At 39.8% G+C, this 22,232-nt stretch overlaps 1 protein-coding gene and 1 long non-coding RNA gene across 6 annotated transcripts; one reads left to right on the plus strand and one right to left on the minus strand.

The window, feature by feature from the left end:
- The first annotated feature begins 1,919 nt into the window (after positions 1-1,919).
- LOC103351146 (transmembrane and coiled-coil domain-containing protein 5B) lies at positions 1,920-18,207 on the plus strand. Of its 2 annotated transcripts, XM_008269257.5 has the most exons (11): positions 1,920-1,954; positions 2,626-2,775; positions 3,097-3,214; positions 3,528-3,578; positions 4,172-4,240; positions 5,306-5,362; positions 6,804-6,863; positions 7,392-7,456; positions 16,419-16,494; positions 16,846-16,889; positions 18,009-18,207. In XM_008269257.5, exons 1-11 carry the CDS (start codon positions 1,920-1,922, stop codon positions 18,205-18,207), a joined length of 924 nt encoding a protein of 307 aa, XP_008267479.3. The 2 variants fall into 2 exon arrangements, with proteins under 2 accessions (XP_008267479.3, XP_089167133.1); XM_089311007.1 differs by lacking the exon at positions 1,920-1,954 and having other exon boundaries at positions 2,718-2,775; positions 3,108-3,214.
- On the minus strand, positions 6,137-21,744 carry LOC149123069 (uncharacterized). 4 transcript variants are annotated; one of them, XR_016218538.1, is made up of 4 exons: positions 21,436-21,744; positions 17,715-17,769; positions 15,219-15,280; positions 6,137-6,336 (listed from the first exon to the last, which is right to left on the minus strand). It is a non-coding gene; the product is annotated as an uncharacterized LOC149123069 (long non-coding RNA). The 4 variants fall into 4 exon arrangements; XR_016218539.1 differs by lacking the exon at positions 15,219-15,280 and having other exon boundaries at positions 17,715-17,766; XR_016218537.1 differs by lacking the exon at positions 15,219-15,280.
- Positions 21,745-22,232: the final 488 nt, after the last annotated feature.

Raw genomic sequence — 22,232 nt, forward strand, 5'->3', positions numbered from 1 at the left:
TCCTCTTTTTGACCTCCTTCTCCACCTCTACATACTCCCTCCACCTTTGAAACATCATACCCTTCCTTCCCAGTGACTTGCAGTGCGAAATAAAGGAGTTTGCTTTTCAACTCCAAGAACCCAGCTTGGTGAGAGTCAGCGCTTGCTTAGCTCGAGAGAGAAGACTGTTTTCAGATTTTTCCTGGCCTGTTCTCTGACCTACCATGTAGCTCTTGGATGCACTGAATAGAGATGCATGGTTTGGATTTGGGGGCAGCAATTTGCATGCATGCCACAGAGATCCCAGAAAAGGAAAGAGAGTGATTACAACCACTGCTGGGCCCAGAGATTCAGAGAAATGGAATGGGTTCCATAGAGCTGGTTGCTGCTTTAGAAGAGATTCCAACTGTGTCTAGAAGTCTGTCCTATAGATATTTTCCCATTTCAGAAGAGATCTATACTGAGATAAAGTTCTGCACTGTGCTTTTACTCTGCCCACAGGGATGACAATGCGTTGTTGCCATCCCACCTATCACACTACCTACTATGACATGCTGCCCCACCCAGCCAGAGAGGACAGGTACAGCTCTAAGTGGGGAACTCAGTCAGCAAGGAAGGCAGTGCCTTTTCTGAAAGTTCTGTTGTTCAATTGGAAATCTCTACTGAAAGGAGAAGAAATCTTGCTTGGGAAAAGAAGGGTAAGCTCAGAGGGCATTATCACAACCTGGGACATCTTGTCTATAAAGAGAATAGAAAGAAAAGCAGGGAGCATGATGCGAGGAGGTATGATAAGGAATTAAAAAGTAAACTTTAAAAAATATTCAAAGGAAGGCAATGGATAAGAAGATGGAATATGGAAAGGAGAAGAGGTTTTACATTCTACTTTGATTGGTCTTGTCCTGAACTTTAATTATGGATTAATGACCAGGAGAGGATGTTCCTCAGGGCTTGATTGTTCTGTCTTCTAGTAGTTGTAGCCTACTGCTCACATGCTGTGTTTTTTCCTGCTGTTTCAGGATCAACTCAGCCTGTAGTATCTAGAGCTTGAGGAAAATAGGACAGCAGTGGACTAATAGAAATCAGGCAGCCAACTTCTAAAAAGATTTATCTTCTTATTTATTTGAAATACAGAGTAACACGGAGAGAAAGGGAGAGAGAGAGGGAGGGATGAGGGAAGGAGAGGGGAGAGAGAGAGAGAGGAAGGAGAAGAAAAAGAAGGAGGAGGAGGAAGAGGAGGGAGAGAGAGCTTCCATTCATTGGTCCATTCCCCAAATGCCTGCAATAGCCAGGGCTAAGCCAAGTCAAATCCAGGAGTCTGGAGCTGTTTCTGGGTCTCCCACATGGGCTGCTGGGACTCAGCCATCATCCACTGCCTTCCCAAGTGCTTTGACAGGAAGCTGATAAGCAGCAGAGGAACCAGGACTAGAACTGGCACTTTGATGTGGGATGCAGGCATCTCAAGGTGGCTTAACCTGCTGCATCACAATGTCAGCCCCAGGCAGCCAACTTTTTTACTCTGACTCCTCTACATTGTTTTCTAAGTTTTCCTGAAGGTTTGGATTACAAATAAGCTGTTCGTTAATTTTTCAACAGACGTGCAGGGGTACTGTTTACACTTTACCAGTGATGAGATAAAGGTAGGTTAAAAAAGATAGAAGTAACCAAAGAGTGAAAATTTTTGGAAACAAAAATATGTCTATACTCTAATTAGATTCATTTACAGCATTTTAAATTAAAATATGATCTGTTGTGCTGAAATTTAGTTTGTACATGATATTGCAGTTGATCCTGGGAAGCAGAGTATAGAAAGCTTGAGTTTCTGTCTCGGCTTTGTCCTGCCTGAATACCATATCTACCTTTTTACTGATCCTTCATGTGTTGGACATCAGGTGCTTCATTTCCATAACAGATGTTTGCATTCACATTTTAGGAAACTTACGATGGAAGAAGTTGGACAGAACCCATTGAATGACGTGTAAGTACTGACATTAACAAAGACTTTGGTACTAGAGGGAGAATCTCCTGCAATCCAGGAAGGAGGAAAACCTTGGTTATGCCAAGGTATCCTCAAGCCTGAGGAGACAAAAGCTTTTGTTTCAGTTCTTTGTAGTTCTTTCAGATCAATGGAGTGGTTTTCAGAAATAGCTGTTGTCTTAAATAGCTTATCGGTCTTATTTGGGGAAATGATCCCTCCGCTTTCTAGCTCTACACTCAGCAAACACATCTGTCCAGTTGGGTTAGTAAATAGTCAAGTCTGCAACCAATGGATATGGAAGAAATTCCTCTCCCTTTTACATGCTCACACACTTTATAGGTTCACTGGATTACACATACTCCATATAAAAATAAGTATGTAAGTTAGAGAATGATTATGCATATGAAAAACCTTTATTTTGCTTGATAAAAGAATTATAGTGTATTTAGTTCCACTTATAATATTTGAAAATAAAATGGGATTTGACTCCAGCAATTTTCTTTATGCAAAACACTGTGGAAATCAATTTATCATGGAAAATAAGGTAGAACTGGTTAGGCTTACTAACTACAGCAATTGGGGGAATAAGTAAGGTTACAGGAAAAATCTTCCATATTATGCTCTTGTATTTTCCTGGCCTGAATTTAGTAATGAAGATAATTTTCCTATAGGTGCAAGATGATGGAAATACCAAATTTGGAAGTCACAAAACAGAATCTTGACTACCTGAACTCAGATCTTGAACAGGACCTGCAGAAACTGGATGAGGCAAATCAGATTCTTCTTAGAAAAATCCAAGAGAAAGAAGAAACTATTCAAAGGTTGGGATTTGCTGTTGGTGAGGGGAAGGGTTTCTTTTTATCTGAATGTCCCTTAGGATAGAGAGAAAATTGAAAGGTGGATGACTCCTTTTTATGGCTAGTTGTGGCATGCTATTTAAATTCTAAAGTATGAACTGTGGTGCCCTCAAAATGCTTTACGTATAGATTTGTGCATTAAATGTCTGCATTAGGTTGACATTTTATCACCGCTGCCCTTGGTGGTCACTAGAGATCCCTGAGACTTTCGGGTAGCGCCTCAAGCTGAAGTCCTGGTGGCTTCCTTAGGACTGCCCCACACCTGGATAATTTTCTAATTTTCAGTCTGGAAACAGAGATCACCCTGTCACTGGGGCGAGTCAAAGAGAAGGAGGAGTTGAACCACATCATACTAGAGAAGGAGGAAGCCTTGAAGGACCTGAAACTGGAGTCAGGACAACTGGTAAGCAAACATCTAGCCAGGCATCCTCGGATGCACTTGCTCACAATTCTACTGTGCCCTCTTTCCCAGCAATCATCACATGCTCATCATTTCTGTATCTGTAGGAATCACAGCTGTTTAAGAGAGTGTTCTGGGATGTAGCACTCAGCAAAGGAGCTGGTGCCTGGGCTCTGTTTCTGGATCCACCACGTGGGGCCAGAGTACATTTTTTCTACTTGGTACACTCATCCCCAGATATTATTTCAGGGGTCTGGTAAAGGGGAGGATAGGAGAGCAGCATAGGCTTTCCCCCTTTGCTTTCTTCTCCCCACAGGAAAAAAGGAATAAGCTCCTTAGCAGGAATGTAGCAGAGCTTCAGAAGGAGGTAAGAGGGGCCCTGGAACATTGTCTTCATACAGGAAAGACCGTTAGGGTGGGCTGGGAGCCTGAGAGAGGGGGTCTGGGCACACTCAGAAGGAGGTATATGAATGAAAGGGCTGGTTTCCACACCACAAAATCCATTTCTGAGGAATCCCCATAATTGTCTTCCTGAACTCTACAGTCTGAAGTAACCAGCAAAATCCATGTACTGCTATCTAATGGATCTTAGAACAAACTCTGACCAAGGCCAGCATTAATTGGGAATTTCAGATTGCGGAGCAAGATGAAAGACTATAAAGGAGGAAATGAGGTGTTCCTCCTTCCCCAAACATTTTGCCCCACTCTATTGCCTCTCCCATCCTCCTCTTCTCCTCTTTGAGCCTTAGCATCCACAGGATATGGGAACAAAAGTTGTGTCCAGCTAGCATGGAATCAGACAGCTTTCTTAGGGAAATGCAAACAGTGTTCCATCAGGTGTCTATGGAGACCTGGATGAGTTAACCATTTTGCTGCCTCAGATAGTCAAATCTGCCACTCTCCCAAGTTTTCATGGTTGTATGCCTTACTTAGTTCTTGATATGTGGAATGATATTTCAGATTTCAAACAGGTTTCAGAATGTTGGCCTTGATCAAGGAATCCTAAAGCAAATGTTGGCAGAATTGAAGGTGAGTAGAAAAACAAACCTAAAGATTTTCCAGACTATCTGTCAATTCTAGGTTCTGGAAGTTGTTGTTTTCTAGGACTCCCTGAGGTGAGATGTTAAAGGCCCATGGGGCATTCGTAAGGTCATTCCTTGTCACACTCGTAGCAGAGATGGCTTCCATGGCATCAAAATGGAGGGAATTGCTTGTGAAGCCTCATCATCCACAGGCCAATGCAACACATGTTCTGAATGCTTGTCAGGGCCTGCCATCATGAAGTGCATGATCTCAATGAGGACACATAAATAAGATATTCAAGGAATAAAATAGTAACATCCACAATTACACAGGGCTCTGTCAACAATCTGGTTTTCAAACCCAGGGTTTGTAGGCCAAGGGCTTTTTTAAAAAACATTAATTTTTATTATCATTGTATGCTACTGGAAGATAAATCCATTGACAACATGAATTTTGTGTTTCACATGAATTTTCCAACATGAATTTTGTGTTCACACCTGAGTGCCTATAATATTTCCGGGCACATGATAGATATCCAATAAATATTTATTGAATGAAAGAATTGGACTCCCATGATTGGGAGGCTCATTACAGATATATGTGGCAAATATGACCAACTGACTAAGCCCACCATGCAAGAGCCCCACTATCTTTTTTTCCCTCTGAAAAAGAGGAGCAAGGTTTTCTTTTGATTTTTATGTGATTCAGAGGGCATACTACTGCACCATACTGAATATGAGTGGAGAAAATATCTGGTGAGCTTTGGTGAATAGGACTGCAGGAAGGATGGATAAGGTTCACTGGGGAATCAGGCTACCAAGATTTACATGGCTATTCTGTCACTATGTGACGTACTATGATTGTATACTTAACTGAATCCATGCCTTTTTGTTTCCTTATCTATAAAAATGAGGGTAGTAACCATGCCTGCTCTAATACATTGCTATCACATGTCCTCAATCTATAGCCATCATTATGTTCTTTGCTAGTATGGAGAAGATGATAATTACCCATTTGCCTTCTCTAAAAGAATGCTATAAACGTTCTACTGTCACTCATTGTCTTCCATAGGTAAAAGTACAGATGACAATGGAGTCCTGTGCAAATCAAGAAAAGGAAATGGCCAAGGTAGATGAAGTTGTCTCTTCTGCTGAGGGTCTATGCAGGATAAGAACAGGATGGGGCAGATGTTTGGCACAGTAGTTAATCCACCCTGCTTAAGATGCTCACATTCCTTATGGGAGTGCCTGGGTTTGAGTCTGAGCCCCTACTCATATGCACCCTGGGAGGAAGCAATTGATGACTCAAGTGCTTGGGTCCTTGCCACCAATGTGGGAGATGTGGATTGAGTCCCTTGTTCCTGTTTCCAGGCTTTGGCCTGGTCCAGCTCTGGCTGTTGTGGCATTTGGATAATGAATCAGTAGATCAAAGATATTCTCTCTCTCTCTTTATCTTTGCCTTAAAAAACATTTTAAGGGGTTTACACTGTGGTGCAGCATGTTAAAACCCCAACCTGCAGCACTGGCATCCCATATGGGTGCAGGTTCGAGTCCCAGCTGCTCCTATTTCCAATCCAGCTCCCTGCTAATGTGTCTGGGAGGGTAAGGGAGGAGGGCCCAAGTGCTTGGGAGACTCAGAGGAGACTCTTGGCTCCTGGATTCTGATTTGAGGAGTGAACCAGCAAATGGAAGATTCATTCTCCTCTCTCTCTTCCTCTCTTTCTTTTTCTTTCTCTCTCTCTCCCTATCTCTGTAACTCTTTCAAATAAATAAAATGACGTTATGGGGGGAGAAGCCATTGTAATCCATATTCTGTACTTTGGAAATTTATATTCATTAAATAAAAAAAATTTTAAAGGGAGATAACTCAAAGGGTCTTTTTTTAAAGATTTATTTTATTTATTTGAGAGAGAGTTATAGAGAGAGGTAGAGACAGAAACAAAGGTCTTCCATCTGCTGGTTCACTCCCCAGATGGCTGCAACACCCGGAGCTGGGCTTATCTGAAGCCAGGAGCCAGGAGCATCTTCCAGGTCTCCCACATGGGTGCAGGGGCCCAATGACTTGGGCCATCTTCTACTGCTTTCCCAGGCCATAGCAGAAAGCTGGATTGGAAGAGGAGCAGTCAGGACTAGAATTGGTGCCCATATGAGATGCCAGCGCTTCAGGCCAGGGCTTTAACTTGCTGCGCCACAGCCCCTCAAAGGGTCTTATAAACAGAATCATTTGAGGCAAAGGAAGGAGAAGAAAGTGTCTCTTAAAAGTATTGCTTTTTCCATTTCTTAAAATATTCCTCTACCTCAAATACCACCATCACATCCCAAGTATAAGTGCCCTGAAATATCCCTTGGAGTCCCACCTAAGAGCATATGGCAACCTGGGCAATTTTCTTTGTGAAAATTAGACAAGTGAATTATGAGATCACCTCTTTGTGATATTGTAGTTTTCCTTCAACTAAGGACTTGCTTGGAAACCAGGCAACTGTCCAATGTACCAAGTAGGGCTCCAGGGAGCAGCTCAGGCTTGGTTCTCCTTTAACTTACGGGATGTGTTAATTTTCTTTTCTTTCTAGGTAGAGAGTGACTACCAGTCTGTGTATCAGCTCTGTGAGGATCAGGCCCACTACATAAAGGTACCAGGCCTCTGGGGAAAAGGCAGAGTAAGGGCAAAATTTCTCCAAGGCTTTGAAGTCGTTGGTTTCTCATTAGGCATGAGAATGCCTGTTACGCAACAGTAGAAATAACAAGAGAGATGTTCATTAAGAATTTGTTTTGTGCCGGGCACTGGGTTAAACTCTCAATTTTTCCTCAATCTGCCTGATAATTCTATTAGAATGATAATGTTACAAGCAGGAGAACACTGAGGTTATAAGGAGTTAGGTAACATGCTCTGGGGAACACAGCTGGTAAGCATTAGAGCTGTCGTTTGAATCAGAGCAGGGTCCATAATGAGAATGCCTTTTATTTGTATCCATTCTGGTCACTAATATCTCATACTTTTTTATTAGAACATCTTCCTTACCTTTATGTGAACACTCCAAGGAATGTACCATATAGAATATGAAGACTTAGTCTTAGCAGAATATTTTTTATCAATGACATTGTAATGAAAGACAGAAATTCTCGTTGGTGACTTTTTTTTTTTCATTTTTTGTGGGAAGAAATACCAGGAAATTCTGAGGAAGATGGAAAAGGAAAAGGAGGTGCTGCTTCTTGAAAAAGAAATGTAAGTTTGAAAGAATGACCTCCCTGATTGATTTTCCCAAAGAGGTTGTGCCGGTATCTGCTCCCACAAGAAATGTAGAATTCTAGTTATTCTATATCTTCACTGTCACTTAGTATTTTCAATTTTTAAAATTTTAGCCTTTCTGGAAAGAGAGTTGTAGTGATAAATAATTTTGATTTAAATAATGCATTTAATCACTGACTACTTATGAGGTTTTATAGATTTTCATATTGCTAATTGGAGATTGGGATATCCTCTTATATAACATGTCTTTCGTCTACACTTGTGTTTTTTGTCTTTTTCACATTGATTTGTACAAGCTCCTTATATTTCTTTCACAAGGTTCTTTGTCATATATATGTATCACAGTTTTCTATTCTTTCTTAATAGAATTTCTTTAAAAAGCAATCGTTCTTAATCTTAAGGAAATTTAATCTATTAAGTTTATCAATTTTTTCTTCTATATTCAGTGCTCTCAGTTATAAAACTTCTCTTCTATAACAAGCTGAGAGAGGGCAGGAGCCATTTTGGACATATGTAACAGCTGCGCCAGTTTGTGTCTACACTCTCAGTAACCAGCTGAGTGGAGATGCCCAAGTCTGGGCGGGAGAATTGACAGGGACTGGGGGCTTGTGGTTGTGGGAGGCTTATGTGCCAGGACTGTGAAAACACTGTGACTGTGTGGGAGGGCACAGGGTGTGGTTGGGACTTTGGGAATTCCCTAAGGGTAGCTCCATGCTCGAAGGGTTCTCTGATTCCCTGGTGAGGGTTATTGCTGTGGTATCTAATCTTACACCAAGGACTGCACAGATCCTTTGTGTGGTTCTTGTGTGAATGTGGATGAATATTGTACCCACTGGGGCTAGCACTCAAACACTAGTCTCCTAAGAGGAAAGGAGATGAGTGTGAGACTATGCCAACAGAGCAGAACAAACCTCCCCTCTGACCAAAAAAAAAAAAAAAAAAAAAATGGCAGTGGAGAGATTTACCACACCAAACCTTGTGCACTTCCTTCACCCTGCAGCACTGAACAGAGCTCCCTGGCCAATCCACCACATACCTCTGGGTATTCACAGAAAAAGTGGACACTCCACTAAGTCAAAGAGATATGATCCAAAGATAAAAGCCATCACAGAGAAAAAAAAAAAAAAAAAGAAACCAACGAGTATCTCCACAAATGCTGAATAATAAATGCAGCAATTCAAGAAACAAGAATGAAGAAGGCAACATGATGCCCTCAAAAAAACACAACACTTCAATACTAGAATGTGAAAATGAAGAGATTGAAGAAACGCAATTCAATAAATTGATCATAGTATTACTTAGAAGTAATCAGAAGTAAATCCACAAATTACTGAAAACCGTACATGACATGAAAGAAAATTTCTCCCATGAAATTGAGATCTTAAAGAGAAATTAAAATTAAATCTTTGAAATGAAGATTTCAGCAGAACAAATTAAAAATGTGGTGGAAAGCCTTAACAACAGACTTAGTGAAATAGAAGAAAGAATATCCAATTTAGAAGTCAAATCACTGGAAAATTTTACAAACTGAAAAAAAAAAAGAAGAAATTAGAAAACTAAAAAATAATGTTGAAGATCTATGGGATACTATCAAATGTCCCAACATACAGGTTTTAACAGTTCCTAAAGGCATGGAAAGAGGATGGATTAGAAGGCCTTTTTAGTGAAATAATTACAGAAAACTTTCCAATTCGGAGAATGAAAGGGACATTCAAGTACAGGAAAACATAGAAATCCAATTAGACATGACCAGAAAAGATCTTCACCATGACATATTGTAGTCAAACTCTCCACAGTAAAATACAAAGAAAAGATTCTAAAATATGCATGAGAGAAACACCAGATTATTTTCAGAGAATCTCTAATTAGACTCACAGCAGACTTTTCATCAGAAACCTTACAGGCTGGGAGAGAATGGCAAGATATATTCAGATTTAAGAGAAAAAAAACTGTCAACCCAGAACACTGTACCCTGCAAAGCTCTCAATTAGGAATGAAAGTGAAATAAAGACCTTTCATAACAAACAGAAATTGAAAGAATTTGTCACCACCCATCCAGCCTTATATAAAAGACACTTAAGGATGTGCTACACACAGAAACACAGAAACATGGTCATCACTATGAAGTGAAGACAGAAAACCTATCAGTAAAAGTACAAAGGAAATTCAAAGTAAACAATGGGAATATTTACGGGAAAATGGCAGGGCAAAGTCATTATTTATCAATAGTCACTTTGTAAATGGCCTCAACTTTCCAGTTAAAAGACACAGACTGGCTGAATGGATTAAAAAACAAAATCCATCTATTTGCTGCTCATAAGACACATGTTTCACCAACAAAGATATATGAACACTGAAACTGAAAGAATGGAAAAAGATATTCCATCCTAACAGAAAACAAAAAAGAGCTGATGCAGCCATCCTAATATCAATAGACTGTAATGCAAAAACTGTTAAAAGAGACAAAGTTCACTATGTAATGATTAAGGGATCATGTGACTATTATAAATGTATATCCACCTAATTACAAGGCCCTAGGCTATTTAAAAGAAACATTAATAAATCTAAATGGAAACATAGACACCCATACGATAGTAATGAGAGACTTCAATACCCAACTTTCACTAATGGACAGATCAATCAGACAGAAAATCAGCAAGGAAACACAGAGTTATTAGACCAAATGGACCTAACAGATAGCCATAGAACATTCCATCCTACAGTCACAGAATGCATATTCTACTCACCAATGTATGGAACTTACTCTAGGACTGACTAGATGCTAGGCCATAAAGTAAGTCTCAGCAAATTCAAAAAAATCAAAATCATACCATGCATCTTCTCTGGCCACAATGGAATAAAGCTGTAAATCAACAACTCATGAATCTCTAGAACATATGCAAACACATGGAGACTGAAAAGCATGCTCCTGAATGAACAGTGGATAATTAAAGAAATTTAAAGAGAAATCAAAAAATTTCTGGAAAAAATAAAGATGACAATACAAATCTTATGGAATATAGCAAAAAAGAAGAAAGTTTATAGCAATTAGCCTACATCAAGAAATGGGAAAGGCATCAAATAAAAAAGCTATCAATACATCCCCAGGGCCTAGAAAAACAACAGCAAACTAAACCCAAAATTAATAGGAGGAAAGAAAAAATTAAAATTAGAGAAGAAATAAACAAAATTGAAACAAAAAAATACCAAAGATCAACAAAACAAAGAACTGGTTTTTTGGAAAAAAATAAACAAAATTGTCACACCATTGGCACAACTAACCTAGAGAGAGAGAGAAAGAGAGAAAGACCCAAATCAATAAAATTAAGTAGGAAAAGGAAATGTAACAACAGATATTATAGAAATAAAGAGTCATCAAGAATTACTACAAACAGCTGTATGGCAAAAAAATTGGGAAATGTGGAAGAAATGGATAGATTCCGAGGCACATACAAACTACCAAAATTGAGTCATGAAGACCTAGAAAACCTAAACAGATCAATAACCAAGATGGAAATTGAATCAGTAATAAAGACCATCCCAACAAAGAAAAGTCCAGGACTGGATAGCTTTACTGTTGAATTCTACCAGACTTTTAAAGAAGAGCTAATTCTAATTCTTTTCAAACAATGCAAAACAACTGAAAGGGAGGGAATCCTTCCAAACTCCTTCTGTGAAGCCTGCATCACCTTAATTCCTAAGCCAGAGAAAGATATGACAGAGAAATGGAACTACAGACCAATGTCTCTGATGAACATAGATAAAAAATCCTCCACAAAATACTTGCCAATCGAATCCAACAACATATCAGAAAGATCATTCACCCAGACAAAGTGAAATTTGTCCCAGGTAATTAAGGATAGTTCAATATATGCAAATCAATAAAAGTGATACATCACATTAACAAACTGAAGAACAAAAACCCATATGATTATCTCAATAGATTCAGAGAAAGCATATGAAAAAATACAACCTCCTTTCATGATGAAAACCTTAAGCAAATTGGATATAGAAGGAACATTCCTCAACACAATCAAGGCAATTTATGACAAACCCATGATCAGCACCCTAGTGAATGGGGAAAAGTTGGAAGCATTCCCCCTAATATCCATAACCAGACAAGGATATCTACTCTCACCATTGCTATTTAATATAGCCTTGTAAGTTTTGCCAGAGCCATTAGCCAAGAAAATGAAATCAAAAGGATAGAAATGTGAAGGAAGAAGTCAAACTATCCCTATTTGCAGATGACATGATTCTATAATAAGGAATCCAAAGGATTTTTGCTGAGAGACTATTGGAACTCAATTTTGAGTTTGGTAAAGTGGCAGGATATAAATTCAACACACAAAAAATCAACAATTTTGGTATATACAGACATTGCCGCAGCAGAGAAAGAACTTCTAAGATCAATCTCATACACAATAGCTACAAAAAAATGAAATACCTTGGGATAAATTTAACCAAGGATGTCAAACAATGAGAATTACAAAATATTAAAGAAAGAAATAGATGATACAAAAAAATCAAAAAATCTTCCATGTTCATGGATTGGAAGAATCAGTATCATCAAAATGTCCATACTACCAAAAGCAATTTATAAATTCAATGTGATACCAATCAAAATACCAAGGACATTCTTCTCAGATATAGAAAAAATGATACTGAAATTAATATGGAAACACAGGAGACCCTGAATAGCTGAAGCAATCTTTTAAAACAAAAACAAAGCAGGAGGCATCACAATACCAGATTTCAAGACATACTATAGGGCAGTTATAATCAAAACAGCCTGATACTGGTACAAAAACAGATGGATAGACCAATGGAACAGAATAGAAATGCCAGAAATCAATCCATGCACCTACAACCAACTTATCTTTGACAAAAGAGCTGAAATAAATCCCTGGAGCAAAGACAGTCTCTTCAACAAATGATTCTGGTAAAATTGGGTCTCCATTGACAGAGCTATGAAGCAAGACCGTACCTTGCACCTAACACAAAAATCCACTCAAAATGGATTAAAGACTTAAATCTATGACCCAATACCATTAAATTATTAGAGAACATTGGGGAAACACTGCAAGACATTGGCATAGGCAAAGAGTTCTTGGAAAAGACCCCAGAAGCACAGGCAATCAAAGCCAAAATTGACAAATGGGATTACATCAAATTTAGAAGCATCTGCACTGCAAAAGTGAAGAGGCAACAAACAGAACGGGAGAACTTATTTGCATGCTATGCAACTGATAAAGGATTAATAACCTGAATATATAAAAAGCTCAAGAAATTCAATAATGTGAATTAATGCTATAACTAGTACTCAAACAGTATTTTACACTTTATGTTCTGTGTGGTGCAAACTGTTGAAATCTTTACTTAATATATACTAAATCGATCTTCTATATATAAAGATAATTGAAAATGAATCTTGATGTGAATGGAATGGGAGAGGGAACGGGAGATGGGAAGGGTGTGGGTGGGAGGGAAGTTATGGGGGGAAAAAGCCATTGTAATCCATAAACTGTACTTTGGAAAATTATATTTACTAAATAAAAGTTTAAAAAAAGTCAACATAACAAAACAAACAACCCAGTTATGAAATAAGCAAAGGACTTAAAATAGACATTTTTCAAAAGAGGAAATCCAAATGGCCAATAGACACATGAAAATATGTTCAGGATCACTAGCTGTCAGGGAAATGCAAATCATAACCACAATGAGGTTTCACCTCACCCCTGTTAGAAAGGTTTTCATTCAGAAACCAACAAATAACAAATGCTGGTGAGGATGTGGAAAAAAGGTACCCTAATCCACTGTTGGTGGGAATGTAAACTGATAAAGTCACTATGGAAGACAGTACGGAGATACCTAAGAAATCAGAATATAAATCTACCAAATGACCCAGCCATCCCATTCCTGGTTACTTACTCAAGGGAAATGAAATCAGCTTATGAAAGAACTATCTGTCCCCCATGTTTATTGCAGCTCAATTCACAATAGCTAAGATATGGAATCAACCCAATTCCCCGTCAACTGAAGACTCGTTAAATTATGGGATATGTATACCATGGAATATACATAGCAGTAAAAAAAATCAAAAACAAAACAAAAAATGAAATTAAGTCATTTGCAACAAAATGGACGAAACTGAAAAACATCAAAGTGAAATAAGCCAGTCCCAAAAGGACAAATGCCATATGTTCTCTCTGACCTGTGATAACTAACAGAGCACCTAACACACAACCTAAAAGTGAAATTGACACTTTGAGAAGCAATAACTTTGAACATCCTTGTCTTGACTGTTGAGGAACAGGTTTATTTTTTCTTTCATACTATTTGCTAAACTCTTAACATAATCAATCATATGTCTATAAAGTTCATTGAAAATAGATCTTGGTAAAAAGAATGACAATAAGAGAATGGGTGGGACAAGGGCTCAGTGAGAAGAATCACCATGTTCCTAAAGTTGTAAATATGAAATTTTTGAAGTTTGTATTCCTTAAATAAAAGGATTCTGGAGGAAAAATAAATGGTTGAATGAAAAAAAAAAACTACTCTCCTATAATTTCCCATAGAAAGTTTTATTGTTTTAACTTTCACCCTTAAGTTCCATTCATCTGGAATTTTTTTTCCCGTGTAGTTTGAGGTAGAGATTAAGATTTTTTCTGGATGGCTTGTCAATTGGTCCAGCACCATTTTGAAGAGACCATGCATTTGCAATGGTGACTTGTTTTATAAGTCAGGTGAGTATTTATATGTGGGTCTATCTCTGGATGATTGTTTTGTACTGTTAGTCTATGCCTGTATACTCGTGCCAATACCACAATGCTTTAAGTATTGTAGATTTGTAATATCTTGATATATGGTTTCTTCAGTTCTATAACTTTGTTGTTCTTCAAGATTATCTTGGTTGTTCTTGCATTTCTATATAAATTTTAAAACCAGTTTTTCAAATTCTATTAAAAACAAAAAGTATTGAAAGATTGATTGGACTTACATGGATCCTACAGATACATTTGGTGGAACGATAATATTTAAATGACCGTTTTCCAAACTATTAACATCTTTATCCTTCTGATTATTTCAGTCTTCCTTAATTTCTGAAAATAATGTTCTGTAGTTTTCTGCATAGTATTTTTGTGTATCTTTCATCAGATTTATTCCCAGGTATTTGACATTTCATTGCTGTTATAATCACATTGTTCATTAATTTGACTGGATTACTGCTAGTATACAGAAATGACATTGGTTTCTCTACATATAATTCATATCCATCAACCTTGCTACATCCATTTATTCTAGTAATCTGTAGATTCTTTTAGATTTTTATTCAAAAATAATGACAGCTGTGTCTTTCTCTTTCCAATCTTTAAACCTGTTATTATCTTTTTGACTTACAGCATTAGTTATGACTTTTGGTACAGCATAGGCTAGAGAGAGTGATGGTGGATATCATTTATTTATTTATCACTGAACTTAGGGGGAAAGTGTTAATGCTTTACAATTAAGTATTATGATATATGGCTTTCCTGTAGCCATGCTTTGTCAGACTAAGACATTTCCCTTTTATTTTCAGCTTGCTGAATACTTTTTGTCATGACATATACTACATTTTGGGAAACCTTTGTGTACCATCTGTTGAAAGGATCATGTTTTTTCCTTGAAAACATGCGCATGCCCCCTGCACCCTGACTTTTCCTCCACACACTGTGTGATTACACCACTGTTTGCTCACCTCTTCACCTTCTGCTTTCTTGGAATCTTGAGCTGCACACACACAATTTAGGAGCCAGCTACCTTGAGAGGATAATCCATTCAGATGTTTGAACTCACTTCTACCTCCCTTGAGTTTTTCCCCTCAAGTCATAGTCACATTGATGGCCTTGAATTCCAGCCTCCGTGTCCTCAGCCAATTGAAGCTGTCATTGCTGCTTGGACTCGATTGCCCTGAACCACAGATTGGTAAATGTCCTAGGGAAAAGCCTGGGTGAATGAGCTCAGTCCAGTGAGCTTCATGAGTCAGCATCCCCCTGACTTCTGCCTGCACCTGCCAATGCATTCCAACAGCTGTCAGGCATTGTGCCCAGTTTTCACAGTTGCTTTTCGAGGTGCACTAGTCTGATACAGTTATTCCATTGGGGCAAGAATCAGGAGTCTGTGCCACTTCTATCTTTTCTCTTTCATTTGATGATTATAAAAAGAAATTCCCATTAAAATGCTGATTAAGCTTTCACTGGACCCAACCCCTCCAGGGGGAGGAAAATAATTATAAAATGTGAACCACAAAATAAAACAAATGAAAATAAATGTACAATCAATGACCAGAAGGCAATGGGGAATGAAGAAAAGCAGGCAGATATGACAGAGGCGCCGACTCTTGGAAGGAGAGGATAGCAGGAGGTTACTGCCTCATTTGCAGAGCTGCTAGCCTGAGTGTAGGCCAAACTTGGTGTGTAAGAGGCAGCTAAATGGTTTTTCTGGGATAAAAATTAGAAGACAGAGTTGGGGCAGCCAAGGGTGCTGGAAGGAAAGCAGGGAGTCAGGCATGAGAAGGCCTTACATTTAAACTCTGTCCCGGTCTCCAGAGGAGCTCCAAGCCTTGCACACTCAGGATCATCTGCAAACAGCTCAGCTGGGGATACAAGACCAGAACTGACCTTTGAACTGCCACCAAAAGACAGACTTCTGTTTGAATTTAACTTTAGGGTCACATCAATCTTTATCTTATAAATTTTCTTTCTCTTGAGAATGGATCACATTACCCTGGTTCTTAGTATGCTGAGCAATTATGAATTTTGAATGTGGAGCATAGTGAATGTTATTTTGGATCCAGGAAATAAATCATGATCATAGATGAAAAATGACTTAGGAAACTCCTCTCATCAGTCTCTTGGATTATTTTACATCATTATTGGCTCTGATCTTTTTTACCTAGATCCAAAGTCCAGAATAACTCCTCCCAAATTGTGAAGCCTGGATCAATTCTGGTGGAGACCATCCAAAGCGACGTGGTAGGTCCTTGCTACTCCAAATCGGGATTTCCCCCCTACTCTCCCCTTCCCTGGATTTGTATGTTCGTTCTCTCTCTCTCTCTCCCCCGTATGTCTGTCTCTCTACATTCCTCCCTCTGTGTGTCCGTCTCTGTGTGTCCGTCTCTGTGTGTGTGTGTGTTGTATGTGTGTCCATCAATAACCCTGGAGTTAGGAAATGCCTTGCTCCATACCCTAACACATAGAGAGTGGCAGAGCCAGCATTAACCCAGGCAGCCTGACTCCAGGGTGGCCACTCTTAGCCATTCTGCTACATTACCCTTCTGTGAGCATGTGGACAGCCATAACTGTGATTTTTATTACCTCCCATAGGAGAGGACCATCATGAAGAAACAAAAGAGGGTCTTTTGGTACAGGTAAATGGCAGAATCTTAGTTTTTAGCTAGTTCAGATCATATGGGTCTGCAGCTGATCTAAGAAAGTAACAAAGAAAACCCATATCCATCAAAGAGAGAACATCAGGCAGCCCCTTCCTTCCTTTCGCAACCCAGAATTATAACATCAGAGTTAGACAATGATAAATGGTTAGAAGAATTACTGGCTTTTTCTGAGTTCAGATGAAGGCTGTAGGCTGTATTTCACCCTCAACTTCCACGTTTATGAACCTCAGCCTGGCCCCTTTCCACTTTCCAGGTCCTGAATCTGACAAGCTCCACTGTCCTCTCTGTTGGGGGGAGTTCAAGGGGCATTAATTTTCTTAGCTCTTTTGCTTCAAGTTGAAAACTTGAGGGAAAAAAAAAAAAACATGACACTGAACTCTCTGTGCCTTTTTTTTTTTTTTGATTTTTGAAATATGGAGACTAACCCAGACATGTTTCATGTGTCACTTTAAGGAAAACTTTTATTTAGGACATGTCAGTATAACTGAAGAACAACAGCCTTTGACTAGTTGCCAGGGTAGAATTTTGGTTTGGGTATACATAAGAAGACACACAGACACACACACACATTTTTTACTGTTTGGGTTGGTCTCTTTGGACTTGGTCTGTTGGTCTGTTTAGAAAATGCTGGTGTTCACTTTACCTGGATGTTAATGTCACAGGTGGCTAAATCATGTTTCAGGTTCTAGAACTGTTTGCTATAAAAGGCCAGAAGAGGGGCACCGATGATGAGGTTTGTGAGTGGGACACTTCTGAACATTTTCTGACAACCCCTAAAAAGGAATCCCTAAAATATAGTACCTGGAAAGTCATCTCCTTTTGCTCTTCCAATCTTTCTTTGTGGATATCTATTCTGCTGGAAGACAAAAGTATCAGAAGAGTTATACTCAACTCCTGACCATGGCATCACTTTTTTCTGTATTCACCATCCCACTACCCTTACCTTCTGTACCCCCCAACCTCCCACCTATCCTCCCCAGACCACCAGATTTGCCTGAAGAAACAATTCACCAGCAATTTGTAAGTGTGAGGTTCATCTGCACTGCTTGACCTTGGGCTGTTTCCCCTGCACTAATGATAAGTGTCTTTTTGCAGGCATTTCCGGTGTCTTGTCTTCATGGCCATGATCTTCATTAGGCTGCTGGGTTACGTGTTTTTCCATCTGCAGTACATAAACCCGGACCTCCTTGTGGATGCCCTGCCCATGGTAATGAGCAGGGACACCTTGACGTGGCTGAGGGACGTCTTATTTCCCTCCCTCACTCTAGAGGTGGAAGAAGTTCTACCACACTAGTCTGGGGTGGCCAGTGGGGGCTCACCCTGCTCCTGAGTAGAGGGAGCTATAGCAGAGGCCACTGTGTTGAAGGGTCGTCCTGGAAGGAAGTGGGAGCTGCTGACTCAGAGCTACTACTTGATGTTTGATGTCTTCATTTTGTTCTTTCTTTGCTTCCCCTCTAGAGTGTCTCTCTTTCAAATAAAGAATATGTTTGTAGAGAGACCACTATGTTAGCCTACATTTGGTCTGGGAGTCCTGGAGCCTCGCTGGGCATCCACCAGTTCTGCCCTGTACCGTTGATACAACCTGCACTTGAATGAAAAACTCTCCCAGAACTTCTATGGTCTGTTCCACATTTTCTTAAAAATAAAGAAAAAGTCACATGTTCTTTTGTTAGATTCTCCAGTCACTCTGGAGTGAGGATAAAGGGCATTCCATTAAGGAGCCAGTAGGATGAATAGAAGGCTTGTTCCTTTCTGTAATTTTAATGACACCTTATCTCCCCTACCACACTTTTTATTTTATGTCTTAGAGGAGTGGGATGCGCTGAAAAGCTGGCCTTTTTCACACGCATATGTGCTTTTACTCATTCATAAATGAGAAGAAAATTACCTTAAAATTCAAATGTGAATAAAAGTCAATGTGTAAAATTGGAAAGTGCTTTAGAAACAGCCAAATACACTTACACTTACCTATTGTTCAAAGCCCAACTCAAATTTCCTCACTTCCAACATGCCTCCCGTGACCTCTCCTCGCTGCAGGCCACCTGTCTGGCCTTCCCCTCTTCCTGCCCTGTCCATGACTGCCTTATGGTGCCACGACTGAGTGCCTGTATCTTGGGGTTTATGATGCCTTTGTACACAGCGCCTTAGAATGGTGGCTTTACAAAGTGAGACTTAGGGAAGAATCCCTATGATGGTTTGTATTTCTTTCCAAGAGCATCTGAGGAGTGATAACTAGAAGCATGAGTTTAGATTGTATATTGTGAAAGCCCAGCCTTTTGCAAGGAAAGACTATTGGGAGTTGACAGCACAGAGAGAAGGGAGGTGAGGAAGGTGCAACAAAACATGAGGTCATATGTCTAGCTGGAGGTGTCTCCATGGTTACTGAAGCTAAGCGGTTGAGGTGTCCCTTGGCAGCTCCTTCCTCCACACTGCTCATGCTCTGGCTTCTCAGTGCCCTTGTCTCCTCTAGAGAACATTCCCTATGAAATTTTCAGTGAATTTCACATGGAAGACAATGTCGATGTGCTTGCTTTGGCTGAGGACATGGTCCTGTCCCAGATTTTCTTTTTATGGTTTGGGGATAAGATTGTCTCACAACAAGGCCCCTACAAAGACTGATCAACACCGCCCTCTTGTGGCCAATACAATCTTTGTGTTTCAGCTCCTTTACTCAAAGTTGTGATGGAATTGAAACAGGAAAGATGGATCACATGTCATTCCTGGGCAATTCTCTATATGCATTCTAATGAGTCTGTTTAGTCTTCATTCATTCATTCAACAAATAGTTACTGAACACCTTTGTTAGACTATATGGTGTTCTAGGTGCCAGGATTATAGTAATGAACAAAACAGACACAATTCTCTGCCCGCTTTGTAGTGGGGATGGGCAGACAATAAACATATAATTAAATATGCAAATATGACATGAGGTTAGGTGATTTAACAAAGTAAGTGGAGTAGGAGGCTCTTTTGTGGATTCCCTGCTCACTCCTCTGAAATGGTCCCTTTTTAAAGTCTCTTTAGGATTGAATACTCCAAGCTAAGTTTTGGTTTCTGCCAGGACAGTACCCTGGCTAATACACTGTTCACTTGCCGGAGCATCCCTGAGGCAGAAGGGGCAGAAGACTTTAGGACTTGTGGTGTAAAACTACAGGTATATGTGAGGAGAAGGGCTGCAACTGGACAGAAGCGCATTCACAGAATATGTCCTGACCCATTCCCATCTGACCCTACAGTCCTCATAAGTCCATGGAATTCCTGGGTTCTCCATCACCAAGCCCTTCCAACAGACACATCCTTGCATTCCGACATTCAAGACTTGGGAAGGCGACTTGGAAAATACGGACTAAGTGGCCCCTCACTTGCAGTCAGCCATCCAGCAGGATTATGCAAACTTGAAACTGGGCTGGATGTAGATTGGAAAAGCATAGACATTTTGGCTGCCCAAGATAGTCTGCCTCCAAGGAGGAAGCTGGTGCCAGAAGGGCTCTGATGGTGTTCCCATGTCTTGGAAGCAGAAAAGAGATAACGACGCTTTACCTGAATAGTGCTAAACTGGAAACATGACTTGCGGTGGGAGCTCACCACCCTCCCAAATATCCATACATTTCCAAAAAACTTTAATAAAATAATTTAATGTACTTAGCACAGCAAGGGACACATGATGTCAACCAATACTAGTTTTCTTTCCCTTTTGTTACAAAAAAGTTTGCCTTCACCTGAAGCTAATTTTACAAAGCAACACAGAGAAAAAGGCTGGCTCCTTCCTAGTTCAGTCCCAAATACTGGAGAGAAGTTGCTCATGAAGCAAAGAGGTTTATTTTGCTCAAGGTTTTGGCAATTCACCATCCAAGACTGGAGAGGCCCCATTGGTTGAAGTGTCTGGTGAAGTCGGAGGACAGCAATGGAAGAGCATTGCAGAGGAAGCATCGCAGAGTGAGCCAGGAACAGAGGGAGCGGCTGGGCCCGGTTTAGCCTTCCCTAGGCAACCCTCTCATGAGAACAATCGTGCAGAGGCATGCTCCCTATGACCTAAGGACCTCCTTGTAGGTCCACCTCTTAGGCACCATAACTGGATTAAGTCTTCACTTTCTTCGCATACTGAACGTGTGACTTTGGGATTTGACCATCTGCATGAGTTTGGGGGCCACAGCCTGTACAAACCATAGTATCTTTTTAAAATTGGACAGCTGTCTGCTATCCAAAATGAAAATTCCCTAATCCTTTGAGCTCCTGTGATCTTGGGTTCTAGATCATCTTATTTATCCTTCTCTGTATACCTATTAAGCTGAACAGAATACAGCAGATGATATGATGTCTGGCAAAGAACAGTAACCCTATTCTTTTATTCTGAAAACTATGGCTTTCTTAATGCTTTCTAAGATTTCATTAGCTGTTTTGGTAGCTGTATCACACAAAGTAATGTGTGGAGTCCACCAGGATTATGTGAATGACTTTTTATTCTACATATCCTGTTTTGTATTTCTTGTTCATAATATAAAATGATAAATGCAGAACTTACCGCTTGCCTCTTGTTCTGTTAACTTTCATTTTGTTGGTTTCACTGCTTCATTTATTCCACTGAAATTTTTCAAAATGCTGCTTCTATAAAGGAATTGACTCCCCACTTCAGTGACCAAAGACAGGGTAGCGAGACAGGCACAAAGGAGGAGTAGAAACTGAGGAACTCCGGTTGCAGAAAGGATTAAGAATAAAATTTGCTTTGGCTTTGCCATATATGTTGATGTCAGACAGCTAGTTAACCCTTCCGTTGAAACCCAAGGCCAGCATTAACAGCAGCTGCAAGTTCCTCAGTATTCTGAAATGGAACTTCTTTGAGTCTGGAGGCTTGAATCCAATTAAATAGATTGGGCACTCTATCTTCTCACCTGTGTTAAAACTTAATCACCTGTTAACTATTTTGGACTCTCCTTTTTATCGTGCTGAAGATTAGGTTCCTTTGATAGGAAATAAGACTCTTCTCTCTCAACATTAGACTCCAGCCCCAGGGGATGGCCTATTCCTTTCATTTCTCCTTGTTCCAAACACATTAGAAGAGGCTTTTAAAAACTGCACTCATCAGTGGAGGATGGCCCAAGTCCTTGGGCCCTGCACCCCATGGGAGACCAGGATAAGTACCTGGCTCCTGCCATTGGATCAGCGCGGTGCGCTGGCCGCAGCGCGCCAGCCGCAGCAGCCATTGGAGGGTGAACCAATGGCAAAGGAAGACCTTTCTCTCTGTCTCTCTCTCTCACTGTCCACTCTGCCTGTCAAAAAATAAAAATAAATATATAAATAAATAAATAAATAAAATTAAAA

The sequence above is a fragment of the Oryctolagus cuniculus genome, chromosome 12 (assembly GCF_051225735.1).
Source record: "Oryctolagus cuniculus isolate XC-2025 breed Fujian yellow rabbit chromosome 12, ASM5122573v1, whole genome shotgun sequence".
Classification (NCBI taxonomy): domain Eukaryota; kingdom Metazoa; phylum Chordata; class Mammalia; order Lagomorpha; family Leporidae; genus Oryctolagus; species Oryctolagus cuniculus.